Consider the following 26,088-nt stretch of genomic DNA (forward strand, 5'->3'; position numbering starts at 1 on the left):
ATCATACCTTTTCCCTGCATCAATAATCTATTGACTGAATTCACAACCTAGCAAACCAGTGATGGGTCGCAAGCAGAAGCTGAAGGCAAGTTCTGTAGATGATTACAGGCGTTATGCACAATAACACACAACCTTTAGTGTTCTATTGCGTTTATACAAAAAACGAAGGAAAAAAAACGCTTTACTTAAGCCCTGTTGCATAACAACGACATAACCATGGCATAAACATGTCATGGCAGATGTCACATGCTGTCATGAGTTGTCTGGAAAGGTTATGTCCAGTAATATAACAGCGTCATGTTACCATTTCCAGTAAGCGTCATGACAGATGTTATATTGTTTGATTTCATGACAGCGAACTGTAGAACACAGCAAAAAATTAGCGTGTGAGATAAGCTGTCATGACATCAGCAAACAAAATCTGTCCTGACATCTCATGACAGTGTATGATATCTGCCATGACATGTTTATGGTATGGTTATGTCAACGTTACATAGCAGGGTTCAGGGTGAAAAAGTAAAAAAGTAAAAGCAAAAGGCTCTGGAGATTGTATCAAAAGTGCTTTAGTACAGGCAATTTCTTCCACCTCAAAAGGTAGTAGCCTTTTGCATTACAGATATAGCTATAAAACTGTTGCAATATCAGTTTCAGCCACAATTTTCAGCATTTGCAGATTTATTGAATGTTATAGAATGTTTTTTTTGTTTCAGCCAGTCTATAAACCATTTTACAGCCCATCTTGTTTGCTATTAGTGTCTGGCTAATTTCAGTTTAGCTGTTCTGCCGAGACAGCTGCCTGCTGAAAAGATAACTTGGGGGGCAAAGACAGGTTCAGAATTTGATGCAGTCCTGCCATCATACTCTTCTTCAGAGTCTGACCAAACACTATGCAGGTCAAGTATTATATTATGGAAGATATCTAATGTATCTACTTACTCTTTTTTGTGTGTGCCAAAGTACAAGCTAGTAATGGTTAGCTGCAGTGCAATCAAGACGTTACTTCGCAATCTGTGCTCAGCTGTATGATACGCTGTAAAAAAAACACGGGTAAAGCACTCCTCAACCAATCAGATTGTGCTGTTGGAACTAACTGACCCCGAATTCAATCTAAAATAGCAAGGGTATTTTCAAACACCAGGTGCCCAGGCACTTACGTGAAAGATATCAGGCTTCAGAGTAGCATCTTGCAGTTGTGATGCCAAAAGTGAAACAAATTAAAACAGGTTCAGAGGACATGGCCATCTTTTCTTTAATTCCCTGTAAGCACCATATATACAGAAAGGAATCAAGAATCATAACTTTAAAAACATCAGACCATTGTACATGACATTGTATCTACAAATGTATAATCACAGTTTGACTGACTACTCAATCGAACAGAGCATAGATGACAGACCAGCAAAAGAATCAAGCATTTTTTTTTCCACTTCATCAGTTACGATTTACCACTCACATACACACATACTTCAAGAGATAATTCTTGTCATTTCATACTTTAACAGATCATTTCAATGGGCAATTTAATAAATTACAAAACAGTCCCTTGAAGAATTACTGACAGATATGACAGTGTTTGTCCTGGAGTTCAGGGCTCCATGTAAATATTTGTTTCCCCAAAATTGCATAAATACCTTCATCTGTCTTTTCTGTTTACAGGGAATGTCTCTGGCATGTCAGAGATGATGGAGAGTGGAGAAACAAAATGCAGACTGTGCATTTTGAGAAGCATATTGCCTTGAATGAGCTCAAGTTGCAGTGTGGTACACAGGTATTTAATTCTAATTGTGTTTTCTTTTGCTTAGGTAGCCTTGAGAGCTGGACAAAGGCTCGCAAATGAAGACACGAAGTGGTCCTGTACACATGGATGTATCCCAAATGATCCTTCATACTTCCACACACATGTTAAGAATAAAGAGACGAAAGAAGTCCATAAGCAGCAGCCAATGAGGCATTCGTTTCTAAGTCAGTGTGCAGACCAGGGTTCTACAGGCCATAATTCTCCAGTTAATCACAATATGCTCTGCAGAAAGCTTGCAGCATGGTTTGAACCCAACCAAGGAATCTGATGTTGCAAATAAATTTTTTTTTTAGGTTTTTAAAGGGACAGTAACTGTGGTGATCATAGCTCAGGTGCATTTCATGGAAAGAATAAGTCACCCTCCATGCCAAATATCAAGGGGAAAAAACAGAATTGCACTTGTGCCCTCAATATTTACAATGTCTCCTTCAGTTAACCAGGCTTTTCCCACTTGTTCCTCCAAAGCGCAGCTAAAAGAGTAACTGCCTCTTTAATTCAGTCTTACAACAGTCTTGCACACGGAATCACAAACAGCATTAGAGGGGGAAGAGTACGTGCATGCTAAAAGTGAAAATATAAATACTGGCAATTTTGACAGAGGACAAGAGGCAGAGGATGAATTCCTCTCAACAAGCAGGACAGCAGGACATATTGATTTAATAAGAAATTAATTAAATTAGACAAGGAAATAAATTTAAAAAACATAAGCTCACTTACTAAAGACCAGCCTTAGATCGCCCAACTATTCCAGACGTAATTATTATGATTAATCTGTATTATTCTGTAACAAGACACTTAATATGGGCAAAGTGCAGGCGCTGTATTTTTTGGCATGGCCTTTCTCGCTTAAGTGCTTCACAGGGGCTGCGAAGAGAAAATGGCATCCGAATGGTGGAAGAGAACCTCGTGGAGAACAATGTCCCCTCACTCTCTCTCAGGCTAGAACACGTGGGAGTGTGCATTAGGGTCTGCTCGTTATGCAACACATTCAGTAATTGGCACGTATACATCATGGGCGAGAGAAAGACGCTTTCGCCTCCATGAGGCGAGATAATAAAGAGGAGCAGGTCTGGAGCGGTGTTCTGCTTCTAAAATGCGCCATTACCCGCTGAATCCCCCTTTTCCAATAGGACTACATTAGCAGGGTCAAGCACTTTCAATTCTTTAGAGGAAAATGGAAGTACCTTCATCAGGATGCCCATTCATTCAGTCATTAATTAATTCACCCGTTCATTCACCTTCTGGGGCTTTATATCTTGCGAGTCATTGGGTTGTGCAATTCTGCTGGGAGCTTGAGAGACTGGCTCAGGCCACAAGGGGCAGGTGCAGTAGCTACATTCCACAGAGCAGCTCACGCTGGACATGTGTGCGAGAGCTGAAGTAAAAAAGCACATGGAGGGAGGAGTCAGCCAGATAGGATGCAGGCATGACACAAAGCAGATGGAGGAAAGCTAGAGTCCTCGAAGAGGTCACTCACTTTCTGGCTCTCCCTTTATTCTGTATTCAATTTGTCATGCAAAATGTGGAAGCATGTTCTTTGTGTATATATGAGCAAGTTTTTGTGTTTGTATTTTATGAGCTAATAACCACAAAAGTCTGTCCTTCAGAGCACCAGGTAAACTTGGTCCACCTTGAGGTGTGATATCCTGTAGTGAACACCTCCTCTGGCACGTGCCCACTCCTCCACTGAGGCCAGTGCTGTCACTTTCTGCTGACAGTATGTTCATGCGGCCGCTGCTGTTTAATCAGTCTCTCAATCTCTGAACCCAGGGTTTGAAGATTCTCCTGCAGAGCGGGAAACAAATCAGACTGTTGTGAGGCTTTCCTGTGCTACTCAAGCAACAGAAAACAAGAAAAAAAGAAAAAGAGAGTGCGTGTGTGTGAGTTTGGGAGTAACAATGCCTGGAAGCAGAGATGGAAAAGTGGTTTCTTGTTGCTTTGCTTTAAGTCAGTTTGATTGCCTTACCATCTCTTCCTAATGCCTCTAATCCTGCTAACATTGTACAAATGCAGTTCTCCGCTCACTAAGCACTACGCCCTTATATCAATCCAACTTAATTTTTCCTCAGTCTTCTTGCTGAAACATTGCAGTGAATCACTAGTCTTTGTGCACAGGGCTGAGTCTGTGACCTGGATCACAGTGTTCTCTCTCTTTATTCTGTATCTTCAGTGTCTAGCGGAGGGAGGCCAGGCAGCGTGGGAATGTATCCACAGTGCCTCAGTCATCAATCATCACTCAATGTGCTTTGTTTCTGATAGCCATCGTTAGAAATCCCAGTGACTTAAATGCTGCGATTACATCAACAGATATTGCCGAGAGGCAGCCGTGCCGTACCAATTTCTAAGTAGACCATATATAGTAAAGTTATCACATGCAGTGATGTAATTACAACAAGCAAGCAGATAAGATATAAGCTATGAATTAGCCTCCACACAGAGTACATGCCCGTGCACACATGCATGTGAGAAAGGAAACAAAACTCAAACAGCTGTGAGGCAAGTCACAATACCTTGAGTGTGATGTTCTTGAGCAACGTGTCCTCTAGCACTGCCTGGAGCTTACGGTTGATCTCCAGCGAGAGGTCTAGGGTGAGGCCACTGTCAGCTGGGTGAGAGGTGTACAGCGAGGCCATGATGCCCCCTCTCTTACTGAGGTGGGCTTTGTTAAAGTCTGAAGCCTCAGAAGAGAGAGCGCCCGACTCCTCCCTCAGCACGTAGCTCTGGATAATTCTGCAGGAAACATACAGGAAGCACACATCACAGGTCCGTTTCAGTTACAACATGGACACACACACACACGCACACACGCACACACATTTTCAACAATAATAAAACCCTGGAAAAGCCCCAAAATGGTCACTGTTCAATCATGGTCATCAGGGAAGAGGCTAAAGGTGAAGCCACTAATAAACCACAAAAAAGCAAAAGGCATAAGCCACACACCATTACAACAAATCACCTCAGCTAATCTCTCTCGCTCTCTGCGAGACAAACCTGTGCAAGTTGATTGGAAACAATGAGGAAACATTTAAGCACAGCAAGGTCAGATGCTGACGTGTTTTCAGCTCTCATCGTCACTCATGATTAAATATCTATCTTGCGAGAGTGACCTTTATGAGAAATGAATGTATAATGGTTGTGGTTTTAAGTCACGTGTTAGCAGGTGGCCAAGGTATCTAGGTTTTTTGGGCTATTTTGGACAAAAGACAGCATATGTTGAAAGAAGTTGCCCAGACTAAATTAAACTTCTAAATGGTCTACTGTGTGTGTTTTCACAGAGAAAAAGAGAACCAAACTCAGGAGAAAAATAACCACCACATCTTATAACTACTTTTTAATAATGTGCTAAAATCTTCAGATTGAATTGTACCCTAAAAAGAAAATCAAGTTATAAGGGCCTAATTTATCTTTGAGTGGTTCAGTCTGAAAGAGAATGAAGAGCGGCACGGCACTGATGGAAATCTGAAATCATTATTGTCTCTGTCATTATTGTTGTCTCTTTTTAATATGTGGGAAACAAAGATGAAAAAAAGAATACCTAAGTGGTTCTCTCTTTTTAGAAGGCACGGACAGGGGCACAAAACCTTTCATTCTACCGTCTCCAGGAGATGCTTTTCTCTCCCATCTTCCCATTCCGAACCTTTTTTAACCACGGTGACGCACAGCCCACATAAAGGCCAATTCGATTTTAATGCTTTGTTCAGACTGTGGCTCGAGACAAAGGTATTGGAGGCCATACTTGTAAAGGTCCCTGTCTGGGTGAAGAGAGACAAGCAAGGGTTTTTCCAATCTGTGAACTCTCTATGTTGTCTCTAAATTAGTAACCTGCACTGTTTTTAGTGCAAATTTTTAATTAATACACATGATCAATCAGAGACGATAGAGCATACAGATTTCTCTGAAAATTTTGAACACCTTGGCCTCCAGCTATTTGAATTGGTGAGAAGAAAAGGACTAGAAATTGCACACTCCATGGAGGAGGTTAGAATGGGAAGAGAGATTAAACTCTTGCAGGTATGCAAAGAACAGACAATGCAACTACACAGATATCACAAAACTGCACAAGTTTAAATGAAATCACTACCACAAAAGCGGATGGGCTTACCTTGCACTTATCTTGGGTCCGTTTGGACCCAATTTCCATCATGGTAGTATTTAACAGAACAAAATAAAAAATAAATTAAATGTTGCCTCCGATTTAGCAACTTGCATGCGAAGGGGAGGGCCACAGGCAGATGTGCTTGAAATCAGAATCTACAGAAAGTGCCCCAGTTGCCTGGGGAGAAGCTAATTAAAGTATAAAGTAATGGGGTTATCACCCACTACATCAATATTTTGACATCTGGTAACGCAACTTTCTGATGCTAGGTCAGAACCATATCAGTGGCAACATGTCCTGAAATTATTTGATTTTCTGTTACTTTATACGCTATAGCCAGGGCAGGATGGCATGGCCTGATTCTCCGCTGTAGCAATAAGAGCAGCAGAGAAAAAGCAAGAACAGCAGCCACAGCAGCCACAGCAACTACAGTAGCATGCTAGCCAAAAAGATACACATGCAGAACAACAGAAATTCGCACAAAAACAAGACAAAACTCAGTTGCAGCTTGATTGATATGTCAGACCTATATAAGCAAAGTCAGTTTCAATTTCAGTACAGTTAAGTTTCATTTTAATCACTCACAATCAAGCTACAACTGATCCACAAACAGCAAAGATGGAAGTGTTAGAAAACCAAAAACTAAGAATATAACATAACGCATATTTGCAAAAAACAAAATAGTCATCATGCACTATTATCATTTAGCAGTCAATAGAAAATATCACAATATACACAGTAAAATGCAGAAGTCAGAGATCACCCTTCATTCATTTAATTTAAATTATTTAGGCTATTCATTCTTCAAGAGATATTTTCGAGGAGATCATATCTAAAATAATCCACTTGAATAATGAAGGGCAATACGAAAGGAGAAGTGAATAAACAGGAGTTTCTAAAACTGGAGTTCAAAAAATTCTTAAAAAGTATAGCGAAAATGGGTCTCCTAACAACCCATGGTCCTGGCAGACCAGCAATACTGTCACTATAAAATAAACAGTCAGGCTGAAACAATTATTTGACATTAGTGATAACACAGAACCGTGAGTAAATGGACTAATCTAATAAGCTCCTTATTCTAATTTTCTGTTCCAACTTAACTGGTGCAACAGTTACACTCTGTCGCATGTACAGATTCAAATAAGAAGTGGGTGAGTAAGAAGTCAACATCACCCTTGTAGTAAACAGTAGCTTTCCTTCCAGGCCAGTGTTTTGACAAAGTGAAATTTTTGAGCGGGTTTGCACTGTAAGTGACTTTTCAGAAGGACACGTCAAAACTCACTAAAGCTTATCATGTCACATTACTAATGTTAGTCACTAGAATGCAAGTCATGTCAGTTTCTGTTCATTTAGAAGTACTGTACATTAGCTGGCTAACTACACATTAATTAGCTTAAAACACAACTCATTTTGAAAACACTTATCACATGAAAAAAATGCCAGCCATTTGTCCTGGAAACCTGTTCACTATCTTCATTGCTGCAGCCTGAAGAGCTACATGTTCATCTATATTTATTATATCACTTATTTTTAGCTACTGCTAATTACTTACCGTAGCTCAAAACTATGGGTAAAGCAAAAAAAATTTAAAAAGCCCATCAGAAAATTGCCAAACATTTTACTGTGACAGCTCTTCATGGTTACAAGTCACACTTAAGCCAAGTAACTGATTATTAGTCAATTAATTTACTTTATTAATCAGCCATTAAAATATTCATTTTCTGCAGCCCTAATAAACCATACATAACGCTTTACTGTTTAAGAGAAAATCAAGCTTCACTCTTGCTTTAGACCTGAAAAAAAATAGTATTTTTGTCCATCCTTTCACTGTGAGAAGACAACGCAGCGTTATAGGTCTGGATCTGTTAAAGGATGTGTAGCTGTCAAGAAGCCATTACTGAGAGGAGGAAATAAACAAAAAAAGTGACAAAACAAAGAATGACTGAAATTTGGAGGTATGGAAAAACATCCCTGCAGGAAACTAAAAGCAAGTCTCCCCAGAAGAATGGAAGCTGTAGTAAGGGCAAAGGGTGGACACACTAAATACTGACCATTTTTACATTTAGTTGTTGCTTTTATGTTATTTTCTGTCAAAAATATGTTTTCTGCTTTCCCCCCCCAAAGCTGAAAAATGAATTTGCAGTTAATGGTTGAACTGGAAATAAATCAAGGGTAGTTTCTGACTTTTGCACAGCACTGTACATGTATTTTCACTCAAATGTAACAATAATTTCTAGTCACTTCTGTAGTTAGGCATCACTGCCATTCAATTAACATCCACTATTGATTTTTAACATGATCTCAGTCTTAGCAACATTAACTTCCTGCCCTTAATAAAATAACTTTAAAGAACATGCCGGTTTAATGTTTCAGAATAACACAGAGCTGGCAGATTTATGCCGCTGTTGAGAGGATGTTATGAAATCAAGTTTAATTCTGTAATTAATTCAGCCTAATAAACTATACGGACATACTGTAAGCCAGTAGTTATACATGTCACTCATCTTCAAAGAGTACACACAGAGAGAGAGAGAGAAACACTAAAAAAAGATTTAGTTGGCAAATCTGGACTTGATTAGAAAAGAAGGTGTTTTTTGCACACAGATTCATGAACGGAAAATTCCAGTCCAGTTGCAGGTGTCTCTGATTAAAAGTAAAAAATACAAACTAGTGCAGGTGGGCTCATTTAAAAACATCATTGGTCAAGAGAAACTGAGCCTATCGGAAGCCAAGACAGCAGCTCTGCCTAAAACAGTGTCAAAGGTGTCAAAAATGTCTGAAGTCTTTTGCATCGTATTAGAGCATCTCTCTCTCACACACACTGACTGACAAAACTAACTGAACATTTCTTCATCTGACCACAGCTATGGCCTGATTTTGTGTATTTGGCGCGTACATGAATATTTATCAGACATCATTAAGAACCTCAATGACGCATAATTTACCCGGAACTGACGACTATAAATAACAATAAGGATCTGCCTGGAGGACAGGGCAGATTTGTCCTGTCTGTGTGTAGGAACATGTGTGAGAGGTTTATGTCTGCCAAATCCCATTGTCTGACCAAGTCTGACAAACAAGACACAAGCCTCGTCAGGAAGAGTTTTTTTTTAAATAAGGAAAAATAAGCAAAAGGAAAACTAACAAATGCAAAAAGGACAATGCCCAGCAAAAATTCCCGCCGTCAGTCAAAGTCTGTCTCAGTGTCTCGGCGTCACGGGATGAGGGAGTTAGAACAAAGAGGTATGACAAACACAGAGGCAAGGCCAAGCAGCTCTGTCCATATCACGTAAAACCAGCTCAGAGAGCTTCTGCTCTCTATGAGGTGATCTCTTTAGACACTGCTATCAAGCTGCCATTTAACACACAGTGTTTACAATACCGACAAGACTTAGTCCAACTTGGAGTCACGTCTGAGATTTCGTATACTTCCCTTTTTGCAGACTTGCTCTCTCACTCACTTTGTCTTTTTTCTGATCTCCTCCACTAGCTGTTTGATGTGGTCCTCCAAGAATTCGATTTTTTCATTCTTGCGGGCATGGGCTTTCTGCAGCCGCACAATGCGCTCCACCAACACAGCCTTGTCCACCTCTGGAAAGCTGTCCACCACCACCACAGACGGCCCCGACTGGTTCTCAGGAGAACGATCATCCATACTGCTGCCTCGTGCATTCAAAGAGCCTAAGACAGAAAGAAAAAGAGAGCAGAGAGTCAGAGAAAATGTCACTGAAAACACTGAGACAGCAGAGAAACCAACGGTTCACTAGAAGCACTGAAGTGACAGTCACATCATATGGGGAATGACAGTCAATCTGGCAAAGGAGATAGCAATCACTCATGAAAAATAAAATGACCAAGGCCCTTCAAGAGGAAGATAAAAGGTATGTATAGATATATAGAGATGCATGTAAAGATATATGGCCTATAACAAACACTTCATTTGATATGCACAAGACACTTTCTACCATTGTCTATACTCTGACAGTGTTAGCTGCCTTCTGCTATGACTAAGCTCACATTCTGTACCATTAAAATGCATCTACACAAGTGCTAAAAAGCAGGCTTAAGCCACTTGACGATAGTATCAGGAATTGCTTACAGATTCCATATATCACAATGGCTATCAAGTTGGATAATTTAAATGTCAGAAAACATGCAGCCTTCTACACATGGAACATGAACATAGGTTTAACTGACCAATATTGCAGTACCATCATAGTTGTCAGAAAATATATCACAGTCTAATAATAACAGCAGGGTACTGGCTGAGGTAACACAGTAAGCTTTGTCTGTTTTATTGTTTTAAGAGGAAGCAGTTTATAGTCTGTAAGGTGCGAACCATACCAAACAAACGTAGCACAAAGGTCACTTATCAAATTAGCAAGATTCTGACAAGAAACACAAGCATGCTTATTTGCTTTGGTTTAAGCAGGCTTCTCTGTGGCACCACTGCATTACTTGCCATGCTGAAACAAGTTACTGGAGAAAGGTTCCGCAAGGCTCCTCAGTGTGTAGGTCAATAGCAGCCTCTCAGGCAATATTTGTTGTCCCATGTGCACTGAAAGCCTGTTCAGATTATTATTATTTATGTTTGGAAAGTGGCTCATGCCACCACATGTTCCTTCTATACTACCATCAACCAGCAATGGCTGATAGAGGCATGATAGGCTTATGGTATACTGCCTCTAAAAAGCGAACTAAGGTGTACACATTTGTCTCCACTCTCTTGTCTATTTTTATTTGTTGTAAACAGCTTATTGTCTGTATTTTATTTGTCTGTATATTTATTGGCTTATGTATTGTTGAAGCCTCATCTGTTTGTCTGCTGTGGTTTCATGCTAAGTGTAGCACTGTGTTTGCAAAGTTAGAGTATTTTATTCCTTTCTCAACACAAGGTTCTCCATAAGAAGTGTTTTGACTTTTATCTAGGCTGCCAAATGGAAAGAAAGAGACAGGCGACTCTTTTGGAGACAGGAGTTCTATGACCAGCGACTGAGCGGGTTAACTGAAGGTCCGTGTAACCGCTATGAAGGCCCTGTAAGATACAATACGGTGCTAGTGAAAAAGACAGCATACCTGAGGAGCTGGAGCGACTGCCCATGCTGCTGCCCTCTCGATCACAGCCTCCATTCTCCACCTGCTCCAGCTTCTTACGAGCTATCAAAAAGAGACACGCACACACACACACACACACACACACACACACATTAGCACTGCAGCAGTCCGTTTACAGCTTTTTCAGGCACACTTGAAAAATACCCCTCACCCCTCAACAACCACAGCAACCATCAGTGGAGAGAGACCTTTTACTGCTCTGAATCTCTTTCCATGCTGCTGGCGAGAGCTTACGGCAGAGAATAAAAGCTTCCCCCCATGGGGCACTTCCTCACTGCACGTCAAATACATTCAATTAAAAGACTTCAGACTCAAGGACTGGGCCTTGAGAAGGAGAACGGGAGTCGACAGGCACCCGGAGAGAAAGTGCAGAAATAGAGCTGCTTAAAAATATCTTCATGTTCTCTACATCTCCTCTGTAGGAATAAGTCCCCAGACACAGGCCTTTCTCTCTCATCTTGCACTTTCTTTTTCTCTCACTCCTAACAAAAACCGGTATGAAAATCACCCTATGGCCTAACCCAGCTTCTCCCGCAGCCACAGTGAGGTATGAACACATTACCTCAATCTGTCTGCTCCTCCTGCATGGCCCCTCCGTCAGCCCCCTGAGAGCTCCAATATGGCTTTATAATTATCACCAGCACCTCAGGGAGCTGAGGACGGGGAAAGAGATGCTGAAGCCCCATTAAAATAGTGAATGAAGCATCATTCAAAAAAGCACTGACACACAGAGAGAAATGCTCTAAACATTCACACAGACTTCAAAGCTGTCTATGTTTTTCAGATTCTTTGGTTTTGTGATGTTTTTGGTTAATTAACAGATGTTCTGGTCTCAGAGCTTCTCACTCACCACAGTCAATTTATTGCTAGGCTCTTTCAACAGATTTTTGCCATAACCCCAAAACCCCTCTGGTGCCCATGTTGTCAAAATAAATCCTCATATAGACAACGTGTGAGCGTGAGCCTAGAGGTAATGACAGAAACCCAAACATACACAGAAACAGGCTATATTTGATAAGTGACAGTTTTCAAACAGTAATGTTGAGAATGAATGAAGCAGAGGGAAAAAGCACAAACAAAGCTGCTTAAACTGGATTAAATCAGACAATATCTCAGAGCTATTAAATGAGGAAGCAGGTCTGAGTGATTAGGCAAAAGGGGAACACTAGAAAAAGTCCCATCGTAAATGTGTTGCCCACTGAGTCCAAAGAATTTGGGTTATTCTGTTTCTTTTGACCTTCATGGCACGCTGGAGTCCATCAGTGGATCAAACATAGTGGCCTAACTGCAGTATTAAATTTGACAAACTAAAAGCAATTCAATACCCTGCGTAAAGCAGCATTCTCTTAGAGGTCTATGTGCTAAAACTATAATGCTTCTCTCACCTTGTGTGAGCTGCTTGGTGAGATCCTTAATGTTGGCTGCCTGCTTCCTCTTCTGTGTGACCAGCTCATCTCTGAGCTCCTCTACACGTGTCTTCAGCTGAGAAGTTTCTTTTTGCAGTGCAGTCCTCTCTGCCTGCAGAGCCTGCACTTCTTCCTGCCTCTGCTGCTCCTCTCTCTTCAGTCTCGCCGTCTGAACAAACATGCACCAAAAAAAGACACTTTATAACAACTGAATGATTATAATTCGTGTTATTTGCCAACATTTGACTGTAACATTTATTTTCTGATTGGAGTGCATTTTGTTATAGCTATATGAGTAGACAAAATAACCTTCTTTAGAATGTATTTATTGCTTTCAACAATTCAGCAAATTATTATTAGGCAGGGTTGACATTGAACCTGAACCTGAAAATCACATGATTTCCACCAGGTAAAAACCCAGATTTTCATGAGTGGCTGCATGTTCACCACACAAGTTAACACATACATACTATTTATACACAGTCAATAGATCCAGTGTCCATAGCACTGTTTAAAAGCCATTTAAAAGCACTATTCGAATAAAAGCGCTTGTACAAGTGTGGATTGTAGAATTTTATCACTGCAATGGTATTGTACAGTCCACAATTACTGCACTACAATGGATGGCTAGAAGGGTACTTGGAAAATGCATTAATGTGATAATCACTAATCTACACTCAAAAGAGTGATACAGGGGATGAGGGTAGTTTTCTATCTTGTAAGCAATATAGTGTTCTGCCTGTTCTTTGAAAAAGAGTGAAACGGTAACAATTCAAGCATTTAAATTTAAATTACATTTTGTATTTTGTGAAAATTAACACAAACTTACTTTGACAAAACATTAAAAAATGCCCTATAAATTCAATTGTGATCACAGCCTTGAAATCCAGATGGTAACTAGAATGCATGACAAATGTTTAGTAACATTAAAAACATCTTAAAGGTTTTAAATAAGTCTAGCATAGAAATACCAAATTCATTAACAACTCGTCAGTAACTTCATCCATCTTGTACTGTATCACCTGTTATACTATAGCCTTTATTTAGCCTTCCAGATGAGCCTCCCTTCATTCTCAGAATGAACTCAGGATTCTCGTGTAGAGGAGTTAGGAAAGCGAAACAACAACCATGGCCTTCTGGTCTCCTGGTGGGCCTTCACATATTGAACATGCCACACTCTCAGAATTGATTTGGATAGAAAAGTAGTTACCAAGATAATAGGAAGACACTTTATATGGCTAACAGTATTATCTGTTCCCAGATGTTAACCCACCATGTCGGCAAGGGACCTCTCAGCCTCTTCCAATCTGCTCTGCAGGTCTCTGGAGCTGGTGGTCATGCGGTCCAGCTGGGCCTGCAGGCCATTGCTCTCAGACTGCAGATGAGCATTCTTACTGGTGAGCCTCTCTGTGAAGCCCAGGAGCTCAGCCTCCCGCACTCGGCCGCCCTGAACGTCCTTCTGGAGGTCTGCAATCTGTGAGTTCAGACTTTCCACCTCCTCCCTCAAAGATGCCATTTCCTGTTCATCTCTGTCAATACATACAACGCCAAACATTACACATAACTATTACTATTGTAGCTTTGCATTTAGTCATTTAGCCATTGCAGTAGCCAAGTTTTATGTCAAAAATGTAACAAAATCTGTGAACAAAGAGAACCCATGACAGTAAAGAGGACATACTGATTGTGCATAGAAAACCTCACAAACATTCACAGACACACAAATTAAGACTACAGCAATTCCACAATTCGTAAAATCAATGTGGTACAGAATGAATATCAACACAGTCACAAGTGACACGTCCTAACAACTTGGAGCAACCCCCTGGAGAAACACGCACACATAAATAATTCTGTTAGCTCTAGCACAGAGCCACAGTCACATCTCTTTATCAGCAGAGACACATTCACCACAGGGAGACGAGTAAAGGACGGGTTACATTATTGATGTCCAGGAATGTTCAACTGAATCATCACTGATGCAAAGCCAAATAAACAAACTCTGAATACAGATTCTGAAGTGACGCAAAGCATGGCCTATAAACAGCCAAGCCCAGCGGTCCTAAAAGCACCACTGTCCTCACATTGTAAGAGACAGTATCATTTGAGCACTCTTTGAAACAGTACGGATGCTCTTATTGTGATACCAATTTTAGAAACTCACTCTCAGTGGGGAGACCAAATGCACCATGAGTTGAGCTGTCTCTTGGAACAAACATTACAGTGGCTATGGGCTGTTTTTGAATCATTAAGGTCATTCTGAAGGGTATGATAAATGTGTCTGGGTAGGAGATTTAGGATGCCTTCCTCACCTCTGATGCTGCTCCTCTAAACTCTGGATGGCACCCAGCTTCTCACGCTGGTTCTGGATCTCTGACTTCTGTCTGTTGATGATCTCTCTGTATTTACACAGCTCATCCTCCCACCGAGGCCTCTCATCCTCCAGACACTTCACCTGTGTGAAAAAGTTAGTTAAGACGACTCACAAGCATGCATAAATAACTATACAATGTATGTGCACCAAACACATGCTTTATGCTATACTTTATGTATGCATTAAAACAATGATGTATACCTTAGTTCTGAGAGTGGTAAGCTCATCCATGCTATCTTTGAAGCTCCTTTTCAGATCCTCCAGTTCCTTAATCTTAACTCGGTGCATCTGACAGTCACAACAAAGAGCACATGACCAGTGCAAATAAGCCTCCTTACAGTGTTACACATCCCACTAACCACTCAACTCTTTTCACTCTTCGAAGAGTGAAAAGGCAAATAATAATTATTGAATGAAAATGTTTTCTGCTGGCAAATCCTGCACTTCTGCTCCCATACTCAGTCATCAAGGAGCTTTACAGGTTTACTCATGAAACGATTTTAAAAGCAGGCTGTGAAACACCACACTCCATGAGTTGGGAGTACAAGCTGATATCCCAACATGAAAGCTTCTTAACAGCAAAACACAGCACAATATATAATAAAAAGTCATCCAAAGTACTAAATGTATGCCAGGGCTATGGCTATGTTTGAATGACACTGCTGTTTCTAAACAGTTCAACACAATTTTTCAGAAAAAGTTTCGGTAGGTCAGTTGTGTGAGATAGGTGTGAAAAAAGCAATGGGAGTTTTACCTCCAGCTGGTCGGTCTGTTCCTGCTTGTGCTTCTCCAACTCTCCTTTCGTCTCCCGCAGCTTTGCATCCAACTCATTAGACTTAATTTCCTCTGACTCCTAGAGAGACGCAGCAATATAATTACACATTTTGTCCATGCAGCAATAGGAGAACAACCCATTTCCCCTAAAAACAAATGACAAGAAACTCACTCCCACTTCAGCTATATGGTGCAATTTCTCTTGCAGGCAACTCCTGCAGCAACTGGATCTAGTGTTTTGGTATGGTTGTGTTACAAAATAACCTAAATAGTACAGATTTAACAATTCCATTTGCTTAAACCACAGCAGCTGCAACAGTCACCCTCAAGAGCCTAAAAAAGACTAAGAGTCTATAGTGCCCTCTAGTGGATATCTGCAGGTCTTAATAGTTCTCAATAGTTGTTTAACATGTATGTCATATTGCACATCCATTCAGACATACCTGATATGTGCGAATCATGTCTTGGCAATTCTTGCGGATCTGTTCTGTTTCCTCTTTAGCCTGTGTTAGCTTTGCAGTCGTTTCTTTTAACTTGTCCTTTGTTTCCTGGTTTTTTGTTTTGTTTTCAAACAGGAGACAACAATGCTCAGAACAAGAGGACAGCAAAGTAACATTAAAATGCACGCACACACACACACACACACACACACACACACACACACACACACAGATTACCACACACTTAAGAGATTACTATTAATATTAGGCCTTATATAATATTTTCCATATTATTCCATTTGGAAACCAAATAGGCTGCTGTGTTATAAAATACACCTGTATTAATGATTTTTTGTAAGCCATGTGTCTGTGTTCAAGAGTGAACACTCAGTTCACAATCTGAATTTTCAGTATGCTTAGGTGTATCAGCACTTTATGTATGTATTATCAGTAGTCACTCTGAACTGTACAGGATAATAAACCAAATAAAACTTTGGGAGTATTGGGAATGGTGTAAAGGGATTATGTTATTTAAAGGTAATTTCTGCTTAGCATCTGTCTGTGAGCCTTTTCTGACCTTATGAGCATCTGTCTCACTCTTCAGTTTGTTCTGTGCCCACTTGACTTTGATGACATGGGAGTTGATCTCATCCTTGAGTTTCTCCAGCTCCCGAGACAACCTGGTCATTTCATTCTCCTGCAGACACAGAAATCAAACACACAATGACTTAAATAAAACAAACAGCAAGCACTGTCAGCCATCCTTTAGCTTCAGACTGCGTATCTAAACAACTCAAATTCTCGTGCAAATTCTCTTAAATGTTTGCTTATATGCTTAATGCCTAAAGGACACTACACAACTTTTAAAATCTCAGAATCATTGTACTGGTTGCTACTAACATTTATTGTTTAAGACCTGATGTTTTGTTGATTTAGTGCCGTGCACACTACATGACTGAGCACAGATGAGAATTATGTATTACACCACCTTTTACCTGGAGGGATCCCTGAGAAACTTTACTGTCTCACAAAAATAAATGCAAGAAGTGTCTACGATGTGAAAAACTGGAATCTGAGAAACTTGCTATATTTGTTGGTACGTATTTTTGCAGGTTTTCCCTTCAAAGCAAACAATTATCAGGGTGTCGTCAACAGCTTGCAGACAGGGTAAATCACATCTTTGAACTGCTCACACTACACAAGCAATCAAGACAGGTATGCACAGCTATTTGTTGCCATTCTGAAGCCTTTCTCAAAAACTGCAGTTGCCAAAAATTTGTCCGTGACAGGATAGTTGAGACTAGGCCCGGGCCTTTAGCATAAGAACCTTAAATTCTTAATTTAATTCATGAGCTTAACAAAATAAATTACTTGTTAAACATTACATGCTGCATACAGACTTAGCAATTGGTCTACCGGGCTTGAAAGCATTGCCCAGTTAAAAGTCGAAACACTGCTGAGAGTAAACAAATGTACCATCTTCTTTTATGAATTATATTTTTATTGAGCAGACTGTTTTGGCTACTTATCTATTTAGAAAAAGGGTGTTGGTATAACTTTCTTGCTGCACCGCTACATGAGACAAATGCTGTATGTATGTATGGCCAGTGCATGCAAGCTGTAGCGGTCACACGCACAGAGCTATATAGTACATACTAAGGCTGTGTTCTAACCATTGAATTTTTCTCTATGTTTTTTATAAGGCTGTATAGGAGATAGGAGGCATTCTGGCCCTTTTGCGCATTGTGTGTTCTGCACTCTTAAAACAGATGCATTAAAATTAACACATTTTGTCCCTAAGTAGACACATTTAAAGAAAACACATTTCGTCCTCAAACAGACACATCAATGTGATCAGTTAAGGACAACACATTTTGTATTACTTATAACTCAAATGTATATTACTCAAATGTTTCTGTTCTCATTTGCAAATTAGATATTTTGTGTAACAAAATTGTTGTTAATACATATACAACACTTACGCTCTTTGTTAGTTGCGTACTCAAATTTGTTAAACTTTCACACGTTTAGTTTGCAGTTGTAGTAAGTTTGTAGCCTACTGTGATAAGCGCTTCACAATTAGCATTTTGGTTAAGTGTTTGTACAGCTGCTTTGTGACAAGCTGAAGTTGGCTTATACAGAGGCCAGAATGTAACTGCTGTACCATTTAAGGTGGAACAGAAATTCAAATAAGAAGTTAATAAATAAGCTAACTTTAGATTCATTGCTTTGTGTTGTAGCACTGTTAATAACCGAGCGGATATTGTTACTAATCTGTGGAACACGTTCATGAAAATGTGTGTGTGTGTGTAAGGAGCGAGAGGGGGTATGCAGTAGGAGGTTTAATGTCTGAGAGGGTACAAGACTATAAAAAGTTTGGGGACCACTGGCATAAGGCAGCGTGTTCTTAGTAAGGTAAATTCCAAGTTGTTAAGTTTTACCTTGCCGTCATATAGCTGCTGAAGCCGTCCTTTCTCCTGTGCTAGCTGGTTCCCCCTTCTGGCCTGTTTGTCCACCTCTGTCATGGCCTCCCTGAGTTTTCTCTCCAACTGCTCCTTGTCCCTGCGCAGGTCCAGCGCTTCCTTTTCCCCTCGCACATACTTCATAACCATTGCCTCCTTCTCTTGCCGTGCTTCCTCACACTTCTTATTAGCCTGAGAAGAGCAACAAACGATACAAAGAAAGAAATGACAATTAAGCATTCTGAGTACAAATTTTCTGTAGAACTTTTAAGAGACACGGGAAGTTCGCACTACTGTGACAAGCTCTGTACCCAAGTTGTTAAGATGGTGTATTATTTAATGTGCTGGTGTGGTGGAGAAAGAAGAGCAGTGACACTGTTACGAGAGTTTCACACTGTTGTGAGAGTGAGGAGAAGTCTGAATGAAACCTGCTGAAATAAAACAACACCCACCTTTCTAATAAATCTGGCTCCACACTAGACCTTGATATTTGAATGCAGGCATTGAATTAAACATCCTACCTTTGGGGTTAGAAGTGAGAGATAAAAACTGCCTACATACTCAACCACTATTGAGAATTAAAACATGGAGGATGAGGGAAATGAAAAGGGAACACTGAAGGATACGTTATGCCAGATTGAGCCTGAGGACCACAGTCCAGTCATTGTTTGGGAGTAATTGATCCACTGTGGAAGTAAAAGAGCTTTGTGTGTGGGAAAGCGAGGGGGAGGGTGACACATCCTGAAGGACTGTTTCCATGGCATTAGCTACAGTGGTCATAGTGATGACCTCCTCACCTGCTCTAGGCGATAGGCCATCTCCTTTTGTATCTGCTGGATGGTATTCTTAGCAGTTTGGTCCTGGTGAACCAGTTTGTCCTTGGACTCTTTCACCTCTTTCAGTAGTTCCTCCACCCTGCTCTCAAACTGGTCAGACAAGAAGAGACAGTTTCTTTTAAAAGTTAATGCCTTCGTGCTTAGAAAAGGCTGGGGCAAGGCTAATCACAAACACTTTGTGAATGACGACACAAAAATAGGTCTGAAAAGCAGGGCTGATCAAAGACACACCCTGAAATAGCGTCATTACACAAACCTACTACAAGAGTTGATGCCAAAGGTCATTAGTGTATAGGTAGCAGAAGTTGCGCAATAAACACTACAGGATACATAATATACCAATACATCTTCAAACTAGTTAGGAATTCTGAATTGATTGTGAATGGCTTCATGGCAATGCCTGGACTGCAAATGATGTTTTAAACTACAGAAGAGAAGACCTGCTCAGATTTTATTTGTGTTGTTAAAATGGTCCTTTACTGTCATAAATCTATAAATCTGTGAAAAGCCCAACAGATTTTTCCTGCTATATATAATCCCATCAGATTTGTAGGTTAAGATGTGCTTTGATGAAAATAATGCAACAGTATATGATTATGGTTCAAATATACTGAATGGAATTCAGTCTTTTACAGTCAGTAAGTGCTATCCAGATTTCAGCACAAAGATCAGACACACAATAAATATAGTAATAGACCTCAGTACCTGTCTAAACAAAGTCATACAGCCGCTAGAAGGATTTATGTCCAATGGTCTTTCCCGCAGACTAAGGCTCAAAGATGAATTGTTTTTAATATCGAAATCAGAATTTAAAGAGCGCAATTTTCCAATTGCAAGAGATACAATTTTGTTTATAGCCTATATTACCAACAATGCTGCCTTAACCCAATAACACACAGCTTGTGAACTGCCTTTAGAGAAGGCAGACCAACAAGAATTCAAAGCCATTTATGTTGTGTACATAACAACACAAACACATCTTCCTGGAAGTCTTGCACCGTATATCACATTACATACAATTCAACCTTAATTTACAGATAATAAGTGCAATTTAAATCAAAATCACAATATTGATAAAAAACATCTCAATTAGAATCACTATTAGCAAAACCCAACAGCCTCTAATGAGAGACTAATAGCCTGTAGCTGTACAGCTTTTATGGCAAAGGTAGTTCTTATTATAGCCTCAAATTTCAGGGGAAAACTCTCTCAACTAACTATCTCAAAGTTCTAAACAGCCTTCAAGTCATTATTGCCCTAACAAAACAAAATTCAATAAAAGCTGACTATTTCTCTAAGCGACTAAATGACCGTATCAGTCAAAGCAGGGAGTAGGAGTTTGATGTCTTGTTTCTTTTATGGTGTTGAATGAGCCACAGAGCGGAGATCAGGAATGAAAATGTCTCTATCAGTCTTTCTCCCACCCTCTGGAAGATGAGCGATTCTGATGAGGCAGGGGTGTCATGATAGGCCACAGATGCCCCTCTTATTCAGCCCTGATGAGAAGCTGTGACGGCATAATACACACACACAACCGTTTCCTGTCATTACCACGGTACCAGATTACTGCCCTTCACAGATAGCCGGCCTCCCAGGCTGCTCTGTTTGATTTGTGTTATTACACTCTGTGACAAGGGCCCCGTTTGGACTGAATTAGATTGCAATCTCCCTGAGCCCAGGGCTGGACTCAAACAAGTATGCTTACCCAGCACCAGATGCAGGCTCTTCAGTAAACAAGCACACTATAATCAGTGAGGAGAGCCTCAACTGGCCTTTGGGGTCCCAAGGAGCCATTTCAGCTAGCATGAACGGGCTCATGGAGCTAAACACAGTGCAAGTCTGACTTATCAATTGCTATTATTAGCCTTCTTATTGACCACATCTCAAACAGAGCAGTGGTCATTTTGTAAAAATCAACAGGGGCCATGGAAATCAAAAGCTGTGATTAGCCTCATAGACAGGCTTCCTAATCATGGAGAAAATAAAGGCTGCATACTTGAAATGCTCTTTACCTTTTTAATAATGCCAAGGTGCTGTTTCTCAGTCTCCATCCTCTTTTTGAGCTCCTCTCTCATGTTGTCTTTCTCAGAGCAGATGCCCAGGATGAGCTCCTGGTGCTTCTTATTCTCATCCAACAACCTGTCACACAATTACATTAACTGTTATTCTAACAGCTTTGTGGACACCCATGAGAGTTTCATACTGTCTGTCACTGATTTATTCTACAAGATGACAATTGGCAAGATTTCATTTCTAACAAACAACTGACCCCTAAAAAATTCAATCTCTCTGATACAGCTGTCAAGGAACAGGTGTACAAAAATCATCACTGATAATGCTCCTTAATAATTCCACACCAGAGCAGAGCTCTGGACCAGCTCCAGTTTCTAGGCAAAGCAGGTGTCCTTATGAAAATGAGGAAAGTAAAATCATGAGGGAGCTTCAGCAGAGAGCACAAACAACGTCATACCTGAACACAGCATGCAATAAAATACACCAAGTTTTATTAAGATTGATTTGTTAGTTCAGCAGAGCTCCACTGCAAATGCAATGTGTCACTGTAGCCAATGAAACTGTGGGTACTCTTTCTGTTCTGCAGAGAGGAAATATGCATGGAAGGTGGAAAAGGGTACTGCTGGGTATCACTAAAAATAAATTCAATATCAATACCAGTACCAATACATTGATTTTAATATTTTTTTCAATTACAAACTGAAAGTGGTTGTGGCTAAAAGCAGAAATGTGTGTGAGGTGTTGGAGGTGAGAATAATGAAGGTAAATAAATGCATAGCAATCAAAAAGCACTGACATTATCAGCATGCTTACCAAATGCAATGTAGACAGTCAATCATCAGTACAGGTTTTGGAACAAGCATGCTTCTTACCTATCCGTGAGCTAAGTACTTAGGTACTGAAATTTGGTACTGAATGACACAGAATTGTTCCATACTCTGTGGTATTGAAGTAATTCAGCTGGTACCATAATTATAACATAAGCCATTTTAATACCGAGCCCTACAAAAGACATTTTGTTTCAAAGTACTGAATGTGCTTTCACCTTTTGATGGCCTTCTCCTGTTGCGAGTACTTGTACTGGACGCACTTCTCAAACACCATTGAGCCTTGGTCTTTGGGCAGGCCATTTGGAGGGCTTTCTCTGCAGCTGCCCTGCTCTTGTAGCTGAAAGTTTAGCAGCTCTGACTCCAACTCATCCAGCAGAGACTCCTGAGAAAGGGAGCGCTGGATCTCAGACATCAGCTTTTTGCTGCAGTCTGTATCGTATGGGTTAGAGCTGGGCGCAGAGGGTGAGTGTTGACTTTCCTCAGTCTGTGCTGCATCTGAGCTTGTGACTATATCAGTTCGACATGCTGGAGCTTGAGGTTTGGCAGCATCCTCTGAAGTGTTTAATTTAACTGAGGAAATGTTGTCCAACTCAGAAGGTGAAGATTCTGGTACTCTATTCACAGATACCTCTTCTGGAACAGAAGAGGAGGCCTCTTTTGGCTCTTCACGGTTAATTGGTAAAACCTCTAGTGTCCCATCCAGAACTACAGGTAATGACTCTGCAAGCCCATTGTGATGAGCTGGGGGAGTCCTGCCATCATCCAAAGAAGCTGTTCCACTGTCACAACTGGTGTTGCCATCCCCTTGTCTATCCTCTCCAACTACTCCATCCTGGTCCTGTATGTGGTCCAGGTCCAGCCTCAGCTCCACTCTATTTGCACCATCAGACCGCATGCTGTCCATCTCTGCACTGTCCTGCTCGGTTTTGCCATCCTTTGCAGAACTATTCCCTTGGACACTTGTTAACACATGCTCACCACCATCACTGCTGATCTGTGCTGACCCCGTGGGCACAGGGCTGACCTCTGAAGTCTGAGGAGGTTGAGAGGCTGAGGGCTGCTCTCCCTGGCAATCAGACGGCTCCATAATCTCCCAAAGCTCCGGACCTAAAAGGCACATCACACAATCAAGCAATTAAGATCACACAACGTAAATGAGGTACAGTATATCAATCAGTAGCCTACATTGAATTTAAACAGCATAGACAGGAGAACACCTTAAATAAAAACTTCTAGCTGACAGGTTTTCACTAGAGGGCAATCACAACAAAGTCACAACAATGCAGAGTTTTGCATTATCATAGTTCCTTCCTGCAATTTGGACAGCCAAAATGACAGTCATTTCCTTCTTGTTCTGACCTTAGCTGAGCTTCACACCAAGTCCCCTATGCACTACCAAAGAGCGCTGAACTATGACCGTCTTTTTCATAGCAACAGCCTACAGCATGTCTACTCAAAACTGAGTAGCACCTAAATATTAATTGTGCTGGTATTCATAATAACAGGATTTTATTCAACAGATACTGGCACAATAATTGGTTTCACATGATCATGTGACACTGTTGCAACTGCACATTTCAGTTAGAGGACAAAGCAAGTGCTACAAATGTACATAAACATGCACCAGTCCTTTTTCCTTCTCTGAATGAAACACTGTGAGAAAGTAACTGAGAGGGCAAGAGGGCGAAAGAAATGAACTTTGAACAGAGCCTTCTGCAGCCAAGTACGGTTTACTGTAAAGTTCCCTTAATTCATTATAAAATGCAGGATCTACTAACAGAGAATTTCAAACATTCAAAGAAAACATCTGAAACTAAACAATGTACACATATAAAAATAAGACGATATGTATCCAATGAGCTACCAAAAGACCTGAACGTCTGAGATTTGCCAAACATAAGTTAACTAACCTGTAACAAACTTGAAGTGATTAAAATGCGGCCGAAGACTGGAGAGTAAAAAATCTCATCAGACAATGTTTCCAAGATACCCATCAACATACAAAATGAGTCAGTCAACACTTTGTCAGATAGCTGACCTGTCCTGTGTCAGGTTCAATATTTATAATACATGACAAAAGAAAAAAAATTGAGCCAAAGAAATAAAACAATGTGACACAGATAAGCATCACTGAACAAGTCACACAAGTAAAACTGAAACTGAATTAAATTATACATACATTGAATAACTTGTAACCTGTTCCTTACCCACGGATAGTACACTTGCTTTAGTGTTATTCAGATCAGAATTGAAACTTGGTTTTATTTCCTTCTATATAATTATATTAGTATGCAGATGATACTGTAGGTGCAAAAATGAACCACAGACTACAGCTAAGGGCAAAGAGTGACAGAGACTGCCAGTAGGTAAATATGGAACAAACGTTTTAAGATCATCACTCATTTTAGAGTTAAAATTATGTTCTAAGGGCTAAGAATGAAGATGAAGAAAGGAAGGAGTTTAGTTTTCAAATTGTTTTAATTAAAAAAAAGGATTAAAGACCCTGTGAAAACACGTTTTAAGCCTGTAAAACCATTGTTGTCACCATCATAACTCCCTCCCAAACACCTAGATTTAAAAACCCTCACACAGGTTCATAAGCTACTGGGGTAAGAAAGTTAGCCTGAACTCTTCAACCACCTAAAAGACAAAATGCTATGCGTAAATACATAGCTAGCATATATTCCACAAAAATTACCTCAAACATCCCAGGCTGTGGCTATAAAGCGATATCCAGCATAGCTTGTCAACACCTAACGTTAGCTACCTATAACGATAATTTAAGATAGCACCCTGAGTAACTGAGTATTTTTAACGTGTGATTTCAAATTGATACCACTGAAGCACAGCTGTCAGTGACACTCCAATAGCGAAGCTGTATCTGCAGATGAATGAAACAGCTGGTACTTTTAGAGCCTGAGGACCTAAACCGCAGTATGTAGCAGCTACAGTTTACCTCGCCTCCTTAAAACATCTGAGAAATGTTCAGGTAGCTGACTAGCCAGCAAGCTAGTAGGCAACAATATGCTAGCTAGCTAACACACAAACGGTCACATGTATTATTAGCACAGAATAACCACATAAAATACTCAAGTATGTCTTTTCTGGTCATCCTTTTTCTCACACATTGCGAGGGTGTAACTAGTTAGTTACACCGACTCTCCTAGAAAACACCTGATAGCTCGCTAGCTAGTCAGCTAACGTAGACCTGCGCTGTCTTTCAGCTTAACGGCTGAACGACGAACATTCTCAACGTAACATTTGACTTACCTGTTATGTTAGATCCATTTAGTGTGACCAGTATTCATGTTAGTTGGTCTGTTCGTGATACACTGGATGTCCACTGCTCTCTCCTGTTGAGGTGACACATCAACAAATATGGCCACGGTACTAAACGGACTGATACGGGGGCAGGGACAGTCCAGCCACTGCGCATGCGCCTTAACTCCAGCTTGTTTTTCCTCTTCACTAAATCTCTATCAGTATAAGGAATTTATTGGGTTTTATGGTCTGTCTGATAAAGTATGCCAGACAGTTAATGGCGTTTACAGTATTGTGTTTTATCAGTGATTATTTAAAAGACATCATAAATGATTTTTAAATTAATACCATTAAAATCTGTATTGATGTAATGCCTAAACACTGTCAGCTAAAGTTTCAAAACGTACTGTTTAGTCATCGGTCTATACAGTAGATATAAGGAAACAACGTTGCAAAAACAGTCCGTTTTGAATACATCATGGTTGTGATGTCACACAAAAATCAGTGTATTTACATATATCCACATATTCAGCCTACAGCAGTTTAGCCCCACCCATTCATACTGAAGTTGTGAGTGTTTCAGAATAGAATATGTATTAAAGACACAGTTACATAGTTTGCCTTATGCTAATGTATAAAGAGGGGTTGTAAATTGTTATGTGAAATTAAAAAATTAATTA

The 26,088-nt window shown here is 40.3% G+C and overlaps 1 protein-coding gene across 1 annotated transcript; it reads right to left on the bottom strand.

The window, feature by feature from the left end:
• Positions 1-1,224: 1,224 nt before the first annotated feature.
• ccdc186 (coiled-coil domain-containing protein 186) lies at positions 1,225-25,559 on the bottom strand. The gene is made up of 16 exons (XM_036572710.1): positions 25,418-25,559; positions 22,363-23,254; positions 21,317-21,443; positions 19,266-19,394; positions 18,448-18,660; positions 16,584-16,703; positions 16,010-16,114; positions 15,547-15,645; positions 14,994-15,080; positions 14,731-14,873; positions 13,692-13,947; positions 12,398-12,587; positions 10,974-11,054; positions 9,359-9,578; positions 4,309-4,528; positions 1,225-3,583 (listed from the first exon to the last, which is right to left on the bottom strand). The coding sequence occupies exons 2-16, from the start codon at positions 23,232-23,234 to the stop codon at positions 3,500-3,502; spliced, it is 2,946 nt and encodes a 981-aa protein (XP_036428603.1). The 5' UTR covers positions 23,235-23,254; positions 25,418-25,559; the 3' UTR covers positions 1,225-3,499.
• Between the last annotated feature and the right edge of the window lie 529 nt (positions 25,560-26,088).

Source organism: Colossoma macropomum, unplaced genomic scaffold (genome assembly GCF_904425465.1).
Source record: "Colossoma macropomum unplaced genomic scaffold, Colossoma_macropomum, whole genome shotgun sequence".
Taxonomy (NCBI): Eukaryota; Metazoa; Chordata; class Actinopteri; order Characiformes; family Serrasalmidae; genus Colossoma; species Colossoma macropomum.

Bases quoted from the DNA above. Each gene is read 5' to 3' on its own strand.
- ccdc186 (XM_036572710.1), bottom strand. From the start codon at position 23,234: ATGGAGCCGTCTGATTGCCAGGGAGAGCAGCCCTCAGCCTCTCAACCT. The intron at 18,661-19,265 runs GTGAGGAGGTCA...TGCTCTTCTCAG, and splicing joins TGGCCTATCGCCTAGAGCAG to GCTAATAAGAAGTGTGAGGA. The intron at 12,588-13,691 runs GTGGGTTAACAT...ATGTTTGTTCAG, and splicing joins AGAGGTCCCTTGCCGACATG to ACGGCGAGACTGAAGAGAGA.